Source organism: Alternaria incomplexa (genome assembly GCF_024043165.1).
Source record: "Alternaria incomplexa strain BMP 0042 chromosome Unknown scaffold_5, whole genome shotgun sequence".
Lineage (NCBI taxonomy): Eukaryota > Fungi > Ascomycota > Dothideomycetes > Pleosporales > Pleosporaceae > Alternaria > Alternaria incomplexa.
The window spans coordinates 2,004,267-2,021,106 of NW_026249854.1; the positions used below are offsets into that span (position 1 = coordinate 2,004,267).

Here is a 16,840-nt window from a genome sequence, read left to right on the forward strand (position 1 = left end):
AACTCTACTTCTTCGGATCGCTCTCAATGCGTCTCCCAACCTTCTACTCTTCTCCCAATACCCCGATCTTCGATATCCCGCGACGACGCTTGCAGCTTCGCCATAGACATTTTGTTTCTTTATCGGCTGATGTTGTTCAGCAACAACACGAAAAGTCATGACTCGTCCCGTCCCTTGTTCTTGCATCTACCTGGCGTTACATCTGGATTGGAGGTTTTCTCTACCAGACCAACCAGCCAGGCCTGATAACCTTGGATAAAGAGACTCTTTTGGCTCCGCCCACGTATTTTGCTTTCTTGTACATCCCTCTCGAGATTGTACATCTTCCTTTTGAGAACCGGCGGGCGGTATACGCAGCAGCGCTTGGTAACGACGATTTCGATGTGCATTACAGAGGTGTTATGAGTTGGCTTATCTTTGCTTTCAAATCGTCTTTTTTTTTCTACGCGGAATATCCCCCTGAGCTTGATAGACTTGGGTCTCTCTTTCCTGTCTTTCTTCGAAACGGCGTTCTCCTCTATCGCAGAGTACACAAAAAGTTATCCAAAATAGGACCTCGAGTTCCACAGGCGTTTTCGATTTTCTGAGATAGTTGATAGACATGACGGCTATCCCGACAAGTACATCTTGGAGGGTTCCGTAATACCACACTCTACATACTTCACACTACTATTCGGTTCCTCCCTCAACTTCATCGTTCATCTCCGGGCTATGTTGTGATGACGCTCATCCAACTACACTTACCTAGCCCCGCCCCGCCTCGCCAAAATTCTGACAACCACCACACTAACACGCACGTACATGCAGATGCACTCATGCCCATCGCGCCCACCTTTCTGCGAACCAAAGAATGTCTTGCATGCCACCAATTCCACATCCACCCATCACACGCCCACATGTGCACTAAAGGAACATTTGAATTCTCCACATCCTTCCATCCGTCCACCCATCCACGCCGCCATGCATCTGCCATCTGCATACTTCCTTGCACACCGCTACTGATGTGCCGTTCTAATTCCCTTAGTTCCCTTGAAACCTTCTCGGCGGCTAAGCAACCTCCCACACCTGCGTGGAAGAACCTAAGAACACCTTCCAATACATCTAGTTCCGCTGCTTTCCCACTCCACCGCATACTCATGACCGTGCCCGCTGTCTCCTCCCAGACTTAACTCCAAGTAGAATTATCTGGGGGTAATAGAAACCACCCTGCCCCGCTTTAAACTCGATAGCCCCAGTAACACCCGCCCCTACGCATGAGCATGTTTTTGTTAGTTAGTCAGTCTGGAATATGTATGGGGTGGCATCGAGCGGGTGCCGAGAGCTGCATAGTCAAGGTGCGAGCGGAGATTAAAGACGGAGGAACTCATGCACGTGTAGTTGCATTGGGCAAAGACTCGTGTGCGTGCGTACGTCAAGTCGCATATCGTACTCCGGAAGAACTTTTGTAGTAGGATCGCTGGAGGAAGAAAAGGGTTCGTGGGCACCCCCACAGCACGAGATCAACGATTCGCTGCTGTCGATGAAACCAAATCGCCGGTAACGCGGCTCTGCGTCGATCATCATCTGTCAGCTCACACTGTCCAGACCCTTCCTCCCATTCCCAACGATTTCCTGTAATACTACATCGTTCGTCCTCGTTTTCTTTCTTGACACGAATAGTACGCCCAGTCGTTGGAGCATAGTCTCGTGGCAACGCGTCTATTGGCTGCGAGTCGGCAATTCAATTCGGCTGACTACGGCGTGCGCGTCCACAGCAGCCGGCGGGAGTGTCGAGGCCAAAACCAATAGACCCTACAAGCTAGGTCATGCGGCTCTGCACCTACCCTTTCGTCCTAAACTAGGCGCGGACTGACAGTGTCAATGCTCACGTACCAGCCTTGTCCCCAAACAGCAGTCCGCTTGCATGACGCGCAGCAGTACAACGATGAGCGGCGGCCTGTGGCGGGACAAAGCGTTTCTTGGCGGCTGAAGCGGCGGACGAGTCATCTACCAGCACTACTACCATGGCACGTGGCATGGGACCTGGCGTTTCGCCCGGTGAGTGGCAATACGTCGGCATGTGATGGCTGGTACGTAGCGTGATAGCTGTGACCTTGGCATGAAGGGTACCTCGTGGTTGTATGTGTGCAAGGGAACCCATTGTACGAATGCGGTGGCGTATTCCACGGCTACCTAATCACCCTGTGCCCTGCAAAGCCCTCGGTACGTGGTAGCGCAAGTTGGTGGTAAGAATCAAACGGCGCGCTACACCGAATAGGCGACGGGCCCGGCTGGTAGTGATGGCACCGATGGTAGTCAGATTAGCGATCTGGACACGGCTTGAGAGGGCGCATGTCCGATGGGACTTGGTGGGTATGGTTGCGACGACAGCAGTTTGGTGGTTTGGTGGTTTGGTGGTGACTGCGACCTTGAGAGTGTATGAGCTGCGGTCAAGTGGAGGAAATGGTCATCCATCGTTGTGTGACTGCCATCGTATGTCGTATTAGATCTTGGTGATGCGGCACACGAGGAGCTTGGGGCACTTCAGAACGCGAAATGGATGGGTTCAACTACCCAGCGCTCAGACCTTCGCGCTTTCCTCATCAACTTCTTTGAGCTCCCTCTCCTCACGCAACATTTACATCACTTCTGTCTGCGGTCGTTACAATTGTACGACGTCGCCGAGCGCTGACTGACAGCTACGAAGCACCTTGGCGCTTAGATGATGCGATGTAAGCTGCTGTGCTGTGCCACACAGTCGACGTGGTACTTTACCGAGATAATATTGCAAGGGATGTCGAGAGATAGACTGCAGCCGCGGCTGAACCGGACATATTGCCCATCACATGCCAGATCGCAACAACGTTACCCGCTTACCAGTATTACTACAACAAACGGCTATCACCATCACCATATCCATCTCCATCCGTTGCGTGTTGTTTTCCCTACACCACTATCCTCCCGCGTGATCAATCTTCACGATCGTGATACCGCGCTATGTCCACATCTAACCCCGAAGAACCGTCTTTCCATCCTGTCGCGCGTGCGCCGGCGCCATGGAAACTCACGGCGGAGGTGTATATGCTGTTTCATGTGTTGAAGGGGTTGCCTGGGGGTGTGCATGGTGAGCTTGAGGGGAAAGAGGGGGGGTGGGATGATGAGGTTATGGGGAAGTTTGATGGGGGGCTGGGGACGGTGTGTATTGTGAGGTATAGAGATACGCCTGTTGGTATGTGAGATGTTTATTTTGTGGGATGAGCGGAGATGAGAAAGAGTGTGAAGGGGGAGGGTTGTGGATGGAAGGGATGGTGGGTATTGTGGATGTTAAACACGTCTACAAGGAGTAGGAAAGGGGCAGGAAGGATACACCGAGGCACTTCAGTAAAGAACAACATCTATGAATATATCTCTAACATCATCACAGGCCCCTACGACGAACTCCTCCTCGTCCCCGGAAACTTCACCGTCCCACAACCAACAACCACCCCAACCGGCCAGCCACACATCAAAATCCCAAAGAAAGCTCAACGCATATCCCGCATCTACGTCTCCCAACGCACAACAACTTACAACGGGCGCCTAAACTGGAACATTCCCAAACAGCTCGCCCGCTTCTCCTTCTCCGCACCGCCAACTCCACCCGGCGCCTCGCCCCCATCCACTCTCACCGTGCAAGTCTTCCCGCCTGGCACCAAAGAAGGAGATGGCGGCGCCCCGTTCTTTGCCTGTACTCTCAAACCCTGGCAGTGGATTCCACCAATGCCGTTGAACACGAAATACCTCCCTCTCAGCATGGCCGCTGCGCAACCGCCTCTCCCATCCGCGCCGAGACATGAGAAAGCGGTCAGAGAGGTGCAAGAAGGACTACAGGTAGACGACTACGACACAGACGTTAAGAAGATGGACGCGGTGCTAGTAGGAACGCAGAAGTGGCGGGCGTTTGATATTGCGGCCGTCACGCCGAGGGCGAGGGGATGCTGGGTTGAGGTGCATGAGAAGAAAGAGAGTGAGGCTGTGGAAGAGGGTGAGGAGAATTGGTGGCCGAGGGGACTGGGTGCGTGGAGTGTGGGGGCTTGGATGGAGGATGTGGATTGGAAGTTGGGGGAGGTGGTGGAGTGGACGGTGTAGGTATACGATGACGCATGTGGAAAGAGCGAATGTCAGATCTGCCGACCGACGCTTTTCTGTTTATCCAGGTTGGCGCTGGAATGAGGTGCGTTTTGCTGTGTTTTCCCATCTCGTGTGGTGAGGGTTGGGGAATATGCAGCGCCCTTGGCTAATGTCTTCTCATCTTGGGTATTGAGAGTTGCAGTGCGCGCGCTGATGGTTTCCCATCGAAGTGTGTGGAAGTGAAAGGCGCGCCTGCTGTGCGTTTGTTTGAACTGCCTAAGTGCAGTTGCCTTGAAAGCGCGCACGAGCGCAAACCACGTGGGATTAGATTGGACCCTTCATTGTCACTTTACTGTCACTTTGCTCTCAGTCTAGCAATATCTCGTACAGGAACCGCGCGCATACTCAACTCCAATCACACTATCTTCACTCGCGTGTATTGCTCTTTTCACATTCAATTAGCCTCTACCTCCGTACACAGCACCAAGCGCATGCCACTCAAACGCATGTTGATATTGGTGAGTGTGCGCCAAGTGAAACCTCAATCTGCAATCTCAACTAACATGGATACAGTCCGTCACATTGATAGCTATACTCTTCTTCATGATGCGCTCTTTCTTGCCGTATGACATCCGCTGGACAGCCAAGCTACTCCGCCGCGATGTACGCAACCTCCGCGCAAAGTACACTATAAGATCGAAGCAACAAGGAAGGCCCGTGGACCTTGCGACAAGTAGCTCAGCGCATCAACAGGCCTGTATCAAGAACGTATCGCAACTGCCGCAAGGTTTTCAGTGCAGCGAACCGTCATCACAACATGCCGGCCAAGACAGCGTATACTCCAAACCACCCCAAGATAGTCCCAGAACCCTCCAAACTAGCAGAGAGAACTGTCCCAGTACACTCTACGACCTCTTAGAAAGCAGACTTAGGGCTACGTATGCTTCTCGCGACCGCGACATGCCGCACGAAGACCGTTGGAGATTCCGCGGTAGTTGGCTAGTGCTCCACAGAGCCATCCAAGGATGTCGTTCGGACAAGGGCGACAATGCATCCAGCGTTGGCACAGATGGAGCCAGTGAGAGTACAATGCTTCTGGATATGCTGAACCAAAGCACTCGATCACCTACACCCAAGGTCAGCGGAATGCCAGCGGCACCATATATCCGGCATAACAGCGACCATGATCGCTATGACTCAATGTTTGGCGATGCTCCTACACCCACACTCACACCGTCTCCCGCGCAGCTATGGCTTTCCATTCTTGAAGCCACCGACGACACCCAGAAGATCGCACCAATGGCAGAACAGCTTCTAGGGTACATATCGCAAGAGAAGAAAGCTTTCGACATCATCGAGCAGGTCGGAAACCCCCACAAGAAGTTCTCCGATGCCGATGACGCTCAACTCCGACTTCAATTCCGAGAATTACTATGTCCGGAGACAATGTCGTCCAGACCATCATGCTGACTTCACCGCCAATGTCCAGCAGAGTCTTGGTTCTCGGCGTCTAGGGCGAATCATGCACCGGGTCGGAATAGAGGTGTGCTGAAAACCCTTCGTCGGCAGCGGGCGATACCGCATTGCGAGTGGTTGCCGAAGCGGCAGAGTGGGTCTATTGGTCATGGCTCTTTACCCCTCCTGTGGCATCCAACCTACTTATACCGCTCGGGGAGCTCGACTACGCAACACCAAACCGCTCGGGGAACCACAATCTGCGATTCAAATTCGGCGCGCATCATCGATTGGGAGGTACTTCAGGGCTGCGAGGACGCTTTTCGGGGACTGTGCAGGAGCTTGCGAAATCTTTCACGACTTTGACATCAACTTGTCAGCGCAATAACGCGCATCGTCATACATTTTAGACGAAACCTCCCCCAAGACCAACTCGGCCCTTCGTATGAGCAGCGAACCAAAAGGCAGCACGCCAGGATCACTTAGCCCACACAACAACTTGACCAGAGTCAACACTTATCCTCACGCCGAATTTACCATCCCGCCATCGGACACACTGTCACCATGCCCAAGTGCCCAAACTCACAACGCCGATGCCCCGGCATCGGCCAACTCCAAGGAGAATCGCCCAAGCAACACTGCAACTGGAGATGAAAAAGCTCACCGACCTCTTGATGAGGAATCTCGATCAACGTCTATTGCCAATGACGAAGTAACCTATCCGGAAGGTGGCCTAGGCGCCTGGTCTGTCGTTCTAGGGTCGTTCCTTGGACTCATCGCATCATTGGGTATGATGAACACAGTCGGTATCTACCATGCCTACATCGCCGAGCACTACCTTGCAGACTACACCGAGTCGACCATCTCATGGATCTTCAGCATGTACGTCTTCTTGTCGTTCTTCTGCGGACTCCAGATCGGACCCATATTCGATGCGCACGGCCCCAAGCTGTTGGTGCTGGCAGGTAGCATCCTGCTGTGCTTGTCAAACTTCCTGCTCGGGATTTGCACACTGTACTGGCACTTCTTTCTCGTCTTCGGCGTGCTTGGGGGTCTCGGTACATCGTTGATCTTCACGCCTGCGTTCGCCGCAGTGAGCCACTTCTTCCTGCAAAAGCGAGGCAACGCAACGGGTATCGCCGCAGCTGGAGGATCGCTGGGTGGTGTCATATTCCCGCTGGCGCTGGAGAAGCTACTACCTAGAGTGGGGTTCCCATGGGCGACTCGCATCATCGGCTTCATCACGCTCTTCTGCTGTATTGGTGCCTGCTTCCTGATCCGCTCCCGCCTACCACCCAAAGCTGGACAATCAGTATGGCCCGATTTCCGGATTTTCCGGCACAAGAGCTACTTCCTGCTCACAGTCGGCATCTTCATGATGGAGTGGGCACTCTTCATCCCGATCACGTACCTTACCACTTTTGCGGTCAGTACCGGCGCTTTCAGCCCGTCATTCTCGTACCAACTCATCGCAATTTTCAACGCGGGAAGTTGTCTCGGTCGCTGGGTTCCAGGCTTCCTAGCCGATAAGCTCGGGCGCTTCAACAGCATGATTGCGGCACTCGCCATTTGCTCAGCTACATCGCTAGTCTTCTGGCTGCCCGCATCGCTACTCACCCCTACCTCCGCGGCCGAAGCTACGGCTATCAAAGCACTCTCCATTGTCTACGCGGTCTTGTTTGGTTTCGCATCTGGCTCCAATATCTCATTGACACCAGTCTGCGTCGGCCAGCTTTGCGATACGAATGTTTACGGCAGGTACTACGCTACCTGTTACACCGTGGTCAGCTTCAGCACGCTTACGGGTATTCCTATTGCGGGTGCGATCATCCAGGCTACTGGTGGACACTACTGGGGAGTGGTCATCTGGACCGCAGCTTGCTACATCGTGGCGTCACTTTGCTTTGTGTGGAGTCGCGCACTCCAAGTTGGCTGGAAGTTGGGTGTGAAGTTCTAAGAGGTGGTGTTGGCGGCCACGTGGGGTTGCGGGGAGGCTGAACGTGCAAGGACTTGCCAGCGTACTCGTCGTTGCCGTTGGACTGCGATTCGATCGCTGTAACAGGAGGATGATGCAATACGAAGGGGACACAAATTGGAAAAAGAAGGCGGGAATTGCTTTTGCGCACTTGCGTACTTGACTGTGGACGGCGGTTTCGCGTCCTCTTACACTCTTTACTTGATCTTATGACGATCTTCGCGGACATAGTGCACGAAGAATAAACACTCTTTCTTGCACATGATCTTAGCAAACCAGCTCCCATTTTGAGTTTCAACGTGATACCGAGCTGGCGGATGATCTCCCGCTATACGGAGCAGCCACCGCAGCTGCAATTCCCTTGCCTGGAGATTCCCATGCATTACCGCGGCTAGAATTCGACTTTTTCGTCCAATCTCCACTCAATAAACGCCTGCACACTCGACAACATTGTTGCGGAAACATTGTACCCGTAGCATTGGCGCCGTCTGCTTGGCCAAGGACGACGGCGCGCGATAGCGAGGCGATGGAGGCCACTTTACCCCTGAACCAATCCAGCTACAAACACGTGGGTCGGCTAGCGAAACGCCGCAAGCAGCACCGGGCGCACCTCCCTCCGACCATCGAGCGCGAAAGTATCGCGTCCTCCGTCGCCATTGACTTTGCTTGTTGTTCCGCCTCGCGTCCATCGCCGTCACGACGCATTGGCTTGCAGCGCCCAACAGCAAGATCTGCACCGCGCCATTGCCCCTCTATAGTTAGTAGCGTCTCTGTCATTCGCGGACCGTCGCGAGCAAGCCAAGCGAAAAGACAACTGTACAACGCCTCTGGGATTCCTTCTGAGATGATTGACAGCAAGCGCTGTGGCCTGCAGGGAAGCGCTGCGGCGATCGTCCCAGGCGCACCGTTCCGCGAGAATGCGAGTCGTACATCTGCCGTCGACTGAATCCAGGCACCTAGCTACCCGTTTCGGGACTACAGAGAGGCGCGATTAGGTTTGTAGCACGACAAGGCACCCGTTATTGGTAATTGAACCATGGCTCCTAGCGGTAAGCAAGGCGAAATGGCACGACAACCGCGACGAGAATGACTTGATTCGTGGGCGCGCCACGATTTCAGCTCCTCCAATTTGGCAAAAAGAAGGGGAAAGGTGGGGAGCGTACTTGTCAAGCTCCTGTCGCTCTTGTAGCTTTCTTCTGCGGTGGGTACGCCGGATGCTTTTCTTTACCCTGCATATTTTCTTTTGTCGCTATCCTGAACCCTGATTGTCTGCTTTATCAGGCCTTGATGTCAGGTCGCGAGCATGAAATCTAAGTCTTGCGGTTGCCTTACTAGCAGATACTCAGGCGACATGGAGCCCCCAATTCCCCGCAATATCGACCTTGATCTGGATCGGGATACGACGAGACCGACTGCGTTGAAACGAAAGGGTTCGACACTACAAACATCGGTGGAGGTCATGAGATGCAAGTTTGGGAAGCCAGCGGGATCACCGGAGGGTACTGGCGAGTTCAAGCCATCGAAAGATTGGGCACCGATATACTATGCTGTCTACCACCAACGAGAGGCAGCGCTCTCACATTTCCTACGTGCTGGCGCAACACCGAATGATGTCGCTGGTTTGGGTTTACCACCGTTATGCATCGCCATCGCGAACGGCTACGCCAGTCTCGCGAGAATACTGTTAGATGCTGGTGCCGATGCCGATGCTGCGATCAAGACCAGCGGCGAAACAGCGCTTCATATAGCCGTCAAGAATGGCCGCAGCGATCTCATCGAACTTTTGATCCCATACGGTCCCAACCTCGAGACGAAGACGAACGACACCGGCGAGACACCCCTCCACTACGCAGCGTCAAAGTCCGGATCGTTAGCCACAGTCATGACTTTGCTCAAACATGGCGCTAGCTACGAAGCGCTCAACGGTCTCGGTCAGACGCCAGCCGAAGCTGCTCTACACGCCAACAACATACAAGGCGCCGTAGCGATCATCAACGCCGCACATGGCAAGCGCAACAAGCTGGAGAAGGAGAGGGAGATGCTGCTGAAACACGTGAAGAAGACACAGGGCCGTTTCTCGGTAGGCAATGACCTCATTGCGGATATATTCGCCGCAGCTTGCGATTCGGAGTCCAACGTCCTTGTGGAGGCCATCAAGAGGGATGACGCGAGCTTGGTGGAGATGTTCCTAGAGAAAGGCTCGGATCCGGATCGCGAGACCGCCAACGGCCTTCGTCCCGTCTTCGTCGCATTGGAATGTGCCGGTGCGCCGGTGATAAGTGCGCTTCTGAAGCGCAACCCAGACCTCACCATCCGCGACAGAAAGGGCCTTACTGTACTCCAGGCCACCTTCGAGAGCCCACTAGCCCAAGAGAAGGAGACCATGTCTATCATTCTAGGTGCTCTCCTTGAGCAGGGCGCTGACGCAACAGTGACATACCCGGATGGCAAGACACTGCTTCATCATGCCGTATCTCCTCGTTTTAGCCATCCTAAAATCGCACTTCAGCTCATCGACGCCGGCGCTGAAGTCAATGCAAGGGACCAAGACGGCGATACACCTCTCCATCTCGCAACGCACAGCAGAGTCTGCACAGAGCTGTTGCTGAGGCAGAAAGCGAACGCAGATCTTACTAATGCTGAAGAGCTTACGCCTTTGCTCAATGCTACTACGAACAGTACAAAAGACCAGGAGCCCCATCTGGAGTCTCTCATCAAAGCATCTGACCTCCGCAAGACCAACATGAACGGACAAACGGCGCTGCATCTTGCCGCAGCCAATGGATTGGAGGGGATGGTGCAGTCATTACTACGAGCCCGAGCAAACACCGCCATCGGCGACAAGGACAAGAACACGCCGCTTCTTCTCGCCGTAAAGCATCACCAATGGTCCATCGTACCACTGCTCACGATACCACCGAGCATCAATTCCTGGGATGAAGACGGCATGAGTCCTCTCCATCTCATTGCTTGCACCATACCCAAAGCACCAGCGACATGGAACGACATCGCTGCCATCGTCGGCCCCTTCTGCGAACGCGGAGTCAGCAGAACTACGCGCGAGCGATCCGGTGCTACACCGCTCATCCTTGCCATCAAAACACTGCCGGAGGACGGTTTACCTGTGATCGAGGCCTTGCTAGCACAGAAGGCTGACCGCAAAGCGAGTCGGAACTGCGTCAACCACGAAGACCACAAGAAGCAAGATGCGCTGTTCTACGCGGTGACGACAGGCAAGCCCGTCTTCGTAGATGCGCTGCTCAAGCACGGTGCCACATTCGACTTTGAAGACTGGGTACCTGCCAAGAGCAAGTTGCAGCCTTCGGTGGCGGCCGATAAGAAGACCTTGAAGCTGTTCGCACAGTACGAGTGGATGAAGCGTGCAGGGTTACTGCGGAGACGACCTAGCAACCCTGTCGCGGAAGTCTCGTCATTCGCCACGACGTTGCCTGTCAAGGACCTTGAGCAGATGGTTTCGATGGGCTTGGATGTGAATGCTTTACCGCGATCAGCTCTGGGCGTCTCTTTGATATGCGCAGTCCTACGCCATATCACACTGCAACCGCCAATGCCAGCGGAGTACGTTCTGAGCATACTGAATGTGGTTCTTGATGGAGGTGCGAACCCGAACGCGGGCATTCCTCGAAGCTCAATGCGTTCGTCGTCGCCACAGTCTGCGCCAGAGTCAACGCAGACTTCGGTTCTTACTCAGCATCCACTCACCTTCTTGCTTGAAGAATGCCCGGAAGTTGCATTGGATATTCTGACACTCCTGGTAGCGAAGGGTGCACAGCTTACTATTGCATCTCCGTTTTCCAACGGCCGCTTACCACTTCACTCTGCGGTTGTGGCGCATCGATTCGATGTTGCGCAGGAGTTCCTGCTGCACGGGGCGGACGTTAACAGTCTCGATAACAAGGGACGAACACCACTCTTCATGGCCGCCGAAGGTGGGGATTGGGAGATCTTGAACCTGTTGCTTCGCAGCGGCGCCAGCATGGACACGCTCGATGTCGAGAACAACACACCCTTGCATGCCGCAGCTGTCGGTGGCAATGACAAGATTGCCTCCTCCCTCCTCATTGAAGGCGCCAAGGCGAACGTGAAGAACGTGGCTGGTCTGACACCAATGTCGTGTGTAGGCGACAACTATTCCGAGGAAGGCAGAAGCCTCATCGTAGCCATGCTCAAAGAAGCCGAAGAGAAGGAGCAAAAAGACGAACAAGACCAACGGAAACGCGTCGAAGCAACAGCCGCGTACGAAGCCAAGATTCAGCAGCTCAAGGATAACGAAGCGAAAGCAAAGTTCCAACAAGAGCAAGACGCGCGCGTCCGCATCCAAAAAGCCAACGAAGAGGCCGCAGCTCAACGCCTACCCCAGCAACAATCACAATCACAGTCCCTCCCCGCCCCGATGCCCACATCACCACCCCAACCCACAACCCGCAAGCCCTCCTTCCTATCCCGAAAAGCCTCTCTCTTCTTCAACAAGTCAAAACCCGCCACCCCACCCCTCCAATCTGACAACACCCTCCCTAAACCAAAACAAACATCCATGCTCCGCCTCCGCATCAACACACCAACCCTAGCCACCAAACCCCAACCTCACCCAAACTCCCACCTCAAACCGCCAGTCATACCCAACCGCGCCATCCCCTCCCCGCACATCCTCGCCAGCCCTGACTTCTTCAGCACAGAGTTCAACAATATGATGGACCCAACACGGCCTGTTATTGCGTTGCCGGCGGCGATACAGCGGCGCACGACGGCGGCGAGGGTGGATAGTGGGTTGAGTGAGAAGCGGGGAAGTAGGGGTAGTGTGATGGGTATACTAGATCTTGAGAAGGTGAATGAGAAGTTGGCGAGTCCGGAACTGGGTTGTGCGAGGGAGACGCAGAGGGAGAGTAATGGGGAGTTGGCGGATTGGTTGGCGTTGACGAGGATGATGGATGGATTGTGAGGTGCTTGGGGTGTTTTCTTTGGATATTGATGGAGACTTTACGACTTCTTTTTGTGTATACCTGATGTCTTCTTCTTTTCCTTTCTCGATGGCCCGTTGCGAGGCGATTTCCTTTGTAGTAGTGGTACTTGCCTGGAGGTATACGATGCTGGGATGTACATGTTGATACCCGGGTTTTTGGTTATGTACAATACACTTGTTGACCTGCCTTCCTTGAGATTGCGCCGGACACCTGCTCAGCTTCTGCGTTCATTGATAAAGTTGGACGTTCAAATGTATGACTTTCGCTAACGTTTGATCGACATCGCTGCGCTTTCCAGTGCTGCGTTGTTTGGGTGTGCATCGAACACGTGAGTCGTACTCGAGCATTATTCTGCACTTGAAGAGATTTCGTCATTCGATGCAGGCAATCCAATAGCGCCAAGCTCCATTGTAGGCGTTGATGGTCGCTTAGTTGAATGTCGCGAACTTTGCGCGATCGGTCCAGCGGGTGCCTGGGCACCCCAAACAACGAAAATGTCAATCGGTTTGCCGACTACTACGTTATGATAAAACAACGCAAAGTAGACCAGCTTGCGCTGATGTAGGCTCTAGGGTGCTCAGCCTTTTGCTTGGATGAGGTGCAGGTGCCTGCTGCATTGGTGGTGGTGGTGGCCCCGTGGAGCATACGTCATCAGCTTTGCCCCGCTTCTGCCTGGCCTCTTCGGTCGTCTTCTCCACACTCACCACCTACCGACACTAACACGCGCGCAACGATTAGACTGATTCAAGATCGCGCGGCGGGTCTTCGCTTTCGAAAGCTTCTCCCTGCGCAACTTCGAGCGAACACTTGTGCTGTTCGCAACCACGGAATTCGGCCGATCCTCTCGTCAAGATCGTTATCGAAGATGCACACTGCATCGCTTGTGACGACATCCTTTACATCCCCATAGTGAACGAGTCCAGTCATCGTTGGCGCAATGTCTGCGAACAGCTTGTGTGCTCAGTGTCAAGAGATCTTTACAGTAGGACGACCAGCCCGTACTGTGCAGCGCAAACTGCATCATGCCGACAGTGCAGCGTTCTTTCGAGCAATCGAAGAAGGCTGTTATATATGCAATTGGGCTTGGAGAGATTACAAATGGCTTCATCCACAGGTGCATCGCGCTTCTAATCCTGTTCGTCATACTGAGTATGATCTACAATACCTTCCTCCTGTGCTTCCTCAGCTTGAGCGATCCGTAAAAGGAAGCTTTCCAGCTAGCGGGCCGGCCCTCTTCATTTGGATTTGCACTGCAAAAGTCATCATCCTAGCGCCGAGCTTAAAATTCTTCTTGTTTCCGACCACTACGAGTAATTGTTCCCGAACTCCCTCTGAATCAATGACTAAGAAGTCTAGTAACACGAGTAAACTTGGATCCATCAACGAGATCAGACCAAACCTTCTCTCTGATTCGTAATTGGCAAAAGCAATGCTGCTCAGAACATGTCGAATGTCGTCTGTCGACAGATAATAGAGAGCTACCGACCAGACTTGTGTCCGTCCAGCAAACAGGTACAAACTTCGACTTGGAGGCTAAATTATGCCGCGGAGATCAATTGCCTACAACAACTTCCTATCTCACTCTATCGCATTGTTGGGGCAGCACCAAATTTCTCACTACAACTCTCGCGGACTTAGGAACGTTCCAGATTTCGCTCCCAGTGGATAGACTGTCTAAGACATTTCAAGACGCCCTTTTCGCGACCGTCAGGCTTGGATTTCGATACATCTGGATCGATTCTCTTTGCATTGTACAAGACGATCTTGAGGACTGGCGACGAGAATCGCTCTTGATGCACAAAGTGTACAAGAACTCGAGTTGCAACATCTCGGCTTCCGGCTTCTCTGACGGGACAAGAGGGTTCTGTCCAAACAAACGTTACATTAACCCAGGCCCGGTTATTGTAAGTTTGGAACGTCAATCTCCAAAGTCTGAACGATCAGATGTTGAAGTTGCCCCCAGAACTGAGTACCATCTTGTATGTGCATATCCATGGTTGGGGATAAGACAGAGCCCTATCTTTCTTCGAGCCTGGACAATGCAGGAACAACTCCTTGTAAGATCCCCCCACGAACAGAAAAGTACAATGAGGAGCTAACAATAAGGCAACCCGTACTATCCATTTCAACGATGATCAGGTATACTGGCAATGTAAAGAGACCGTCGCAAATGAGGTCTGGCCTTGTGGCTGGATGGATACACCTCTAGAAGCGATATTCCGAATGTCTCTTAATGATAGCACCTGGCACTTCAAGCTCGAACGTGTGTCGGACGACCGTGTTAGTTTTGATTCTGCTCAAGCGCTATCTAAGCTGCTCTAGCTTACTAACAGGTGCTAGAATGCCCTTTACAACTGCTGGTTCGATGTCATCCTAGAGTACTCGCGTCGTCAACTCACGTTTGCCGCAGATCGGCTGCCTGCCTTAGCCGGTATCGCCGACGAGTTCGCAAACCATCTCGAAGATCAGAGTATACTTGGGTTGTGGAGGAATGATCTCCATCGTGGACTCCTTTTCACGCAACTTGGAGGACTACATGCTCTGCGTTTTTCTGAAGTCAGGCCATTGTGGGACCACTCACCAAGTTGGTCATGGGTGGCTTTGGGCTCGCCCGTAGCATGGACCAGTGAGATACGTAGAGCGGATATGGAACGCGTCTGTGACGTTGAAGTCGTTCTTTATCCGGTGAAATCGACGTTGCAGCTTCGCGGTACCCCCTTGCTATTTCCAAGCAGTTATCGGTTTATAGCAACCGAGAACGCTCCCTATCTCCGTGGTTATCATGACGATTGGGATGCCAACGGATTCGACTTCCAAGTCTGGCTAGACCAATGGGTTGACTTCACTATCGACCGCGTCTCTGCCTTAGAGAACCCAGAAATGGCGAAAGCTAGGCAAGCAAAGGCGTTTGCGGAGGGCATTGTTGTTATGCCAGTACTGTGCCACATAGCACTTTATACCCTAGATGGTTTCACTCGAAAGGCGACTATAGAATGTATTGTCTTACAGCCGCAGACTGGACCCGAGCGTGGTGTGTACAGGCGCTTAGGTATTGCGCATGTTTCGAAAACAGGAAGCGACGGACTAGACCTTGAGGAGATCAAATCACAGTTCGATGCCCTTCGGACGCCACTTCAGGCTCATCTTTTCCAGAAAGAAGACGACGATAGCAAGTACACGATCGCGGTTATATAGACAAAGGACCGGTTTTGCAGTCGTGTGAGCAAGAGCTTTACATATACCGAGGAAGTCCTTGACACGCGCACAAGCGTCGCCAACCCACGAGTTACTTTGCTAGAAGGGGCGCAAAAAAAAACCGAAGCGACGTAAGCTGTGTCCAAAACAATCTCGCAGCATGTCAAAGCGACACGCACACTCCAACAGTCTGCTCATGTCGCAGAGCCAACTCGATCACCATGAACTCTCATCAGATGATCAATCATTTTGTCCTTACGCGGGAAAGCTCGACCTCCTTCCATCTTGCTCCTGTTGCATCCATCGATCGGGCACCAGAAGCGTGCGTTGTGCGCGTCATGCACGGAGGCGTGGTGTCTGCGCAATTCGGGACCGCGACCGAAGGTTGTGCCGTTGCAGGGTGGGATATTGCAGACGTGTTTGCGAGACCTTCGCAAATCGTTCGCAGGAGGAGCGACGTTCGTGTTGGCGTGGAGTGTAATGAGTGTGGGAGTTGGCGAAGGATATGGCGCGTGGGTGTCGATGATGAGGTAGCGGGCCTGAGAGAGGGTGGTAGTCTGGGGCTCGGCGGGCAAATGGTAGAGGGGCTCGAAGTTTATAGCTTCATGGGATGCGAAGAAGTTTGACCTGTCGATTGGTCAGCCTCCCTAAGATGCCCTTTGTGCCGCAACTGCGGGCGCGCCTGTATGTAGAACTGCACAGTCCTTTTCATAGCACACCGAGAATGCATAACAGTCACGCGAGGGTTGTTCTTAAATTGTACACAGTTATCATCACATGGGCTTAAGCGACGGTTAGTTGGTGCAGGAACACGTTCAACGACGGCGGCTCCAGCCAGAGCCTGAACCTGGCGAGAAGTCACGCTTGTACACTGTTCACTGTCAAAAAAAAAAAAAAGAAAGAAAGAGAAAAACTGAAAATGTCAATAAAAGAATAAAAGTTTGGCATTACTTCTCTAGGTAGCTTGACCCAAGATGAATCTGAGCGATATCGCAATGTTCGCGCCCCATCTCGTACAGGTAGAAGGCCGGAATACGGAAAGTGGTATCCCTCGGACCTTTCAAGACTAGGGGCGACGCTGTCTGTGCAATTCATTGAACGGCCTTCATCTGCCGCTCCGAAAACAAGACCCTCACTTTCCAGC

General features: G+C 53.1%; 3 protein-coding genes across 3 annotated transcripts; all 3 read left to right on the plus strand.

Moving 5' to 3' along the window:
• Positions 1 to 3,284: 3,284 nt before the first annotated feature.
• J4E90_004573 (uncharacterized protein) lies at positions 3,285 to 5,559 on the plus strand (the record flags this gene model as incomplete). Its single annotated transcript, XM_051434138.1, has 4 exons — positions 3,285 to 3,291; positions 3,404 to 4,033; positions 4,552 to 4,607; positions 4,663 to 5,559. 4 exons carry the CDS (start codon positions 3,285 to 3,287, stop codon positions 5,557 to 5,559), a joined length of 1,590 nt encoding a protein of 529 aa, XP_051292656.1.
• Positions 5,560 to 5,989: 430 nt separating this feature from the next.
• Positions 5,990 to 7,501, plus strand: J4E90_004574 (uncharacterized protein; the record flags this gene model as incomplete). Its single annotated transcript, XM_051434139.1, has 1 exon — positions 5,990 to 7,501. One exon carries the CDS (start codon positions 5,990 to 5,992, stop codon positions 7,499 to 7,501), a length of 1,512 nt encoding a protein of 503 aa, XP_051292657.1.
• A 1,369-nt stretch (positions 7,502 to 8,870) lies between these two features.
• Positions 8,871 to 12,479, plus strand: J4E90_004575 (uncharacterized protein; the record flags this gene model as incomplete). Its single annotated transcript, XM_051434140.1, has 1 exon — positions 8,871 to 12,479. One exon carries the CDS (start codon positions 8,871 to 8,873, stop codon positions 12,477 to 12,479), a length of 3,609 nt encoding a protein of 1,202 aa, XP_051292658.1.
• Positions 12,480 to 16,840: the final 4,361 nt, after the last annotated feature.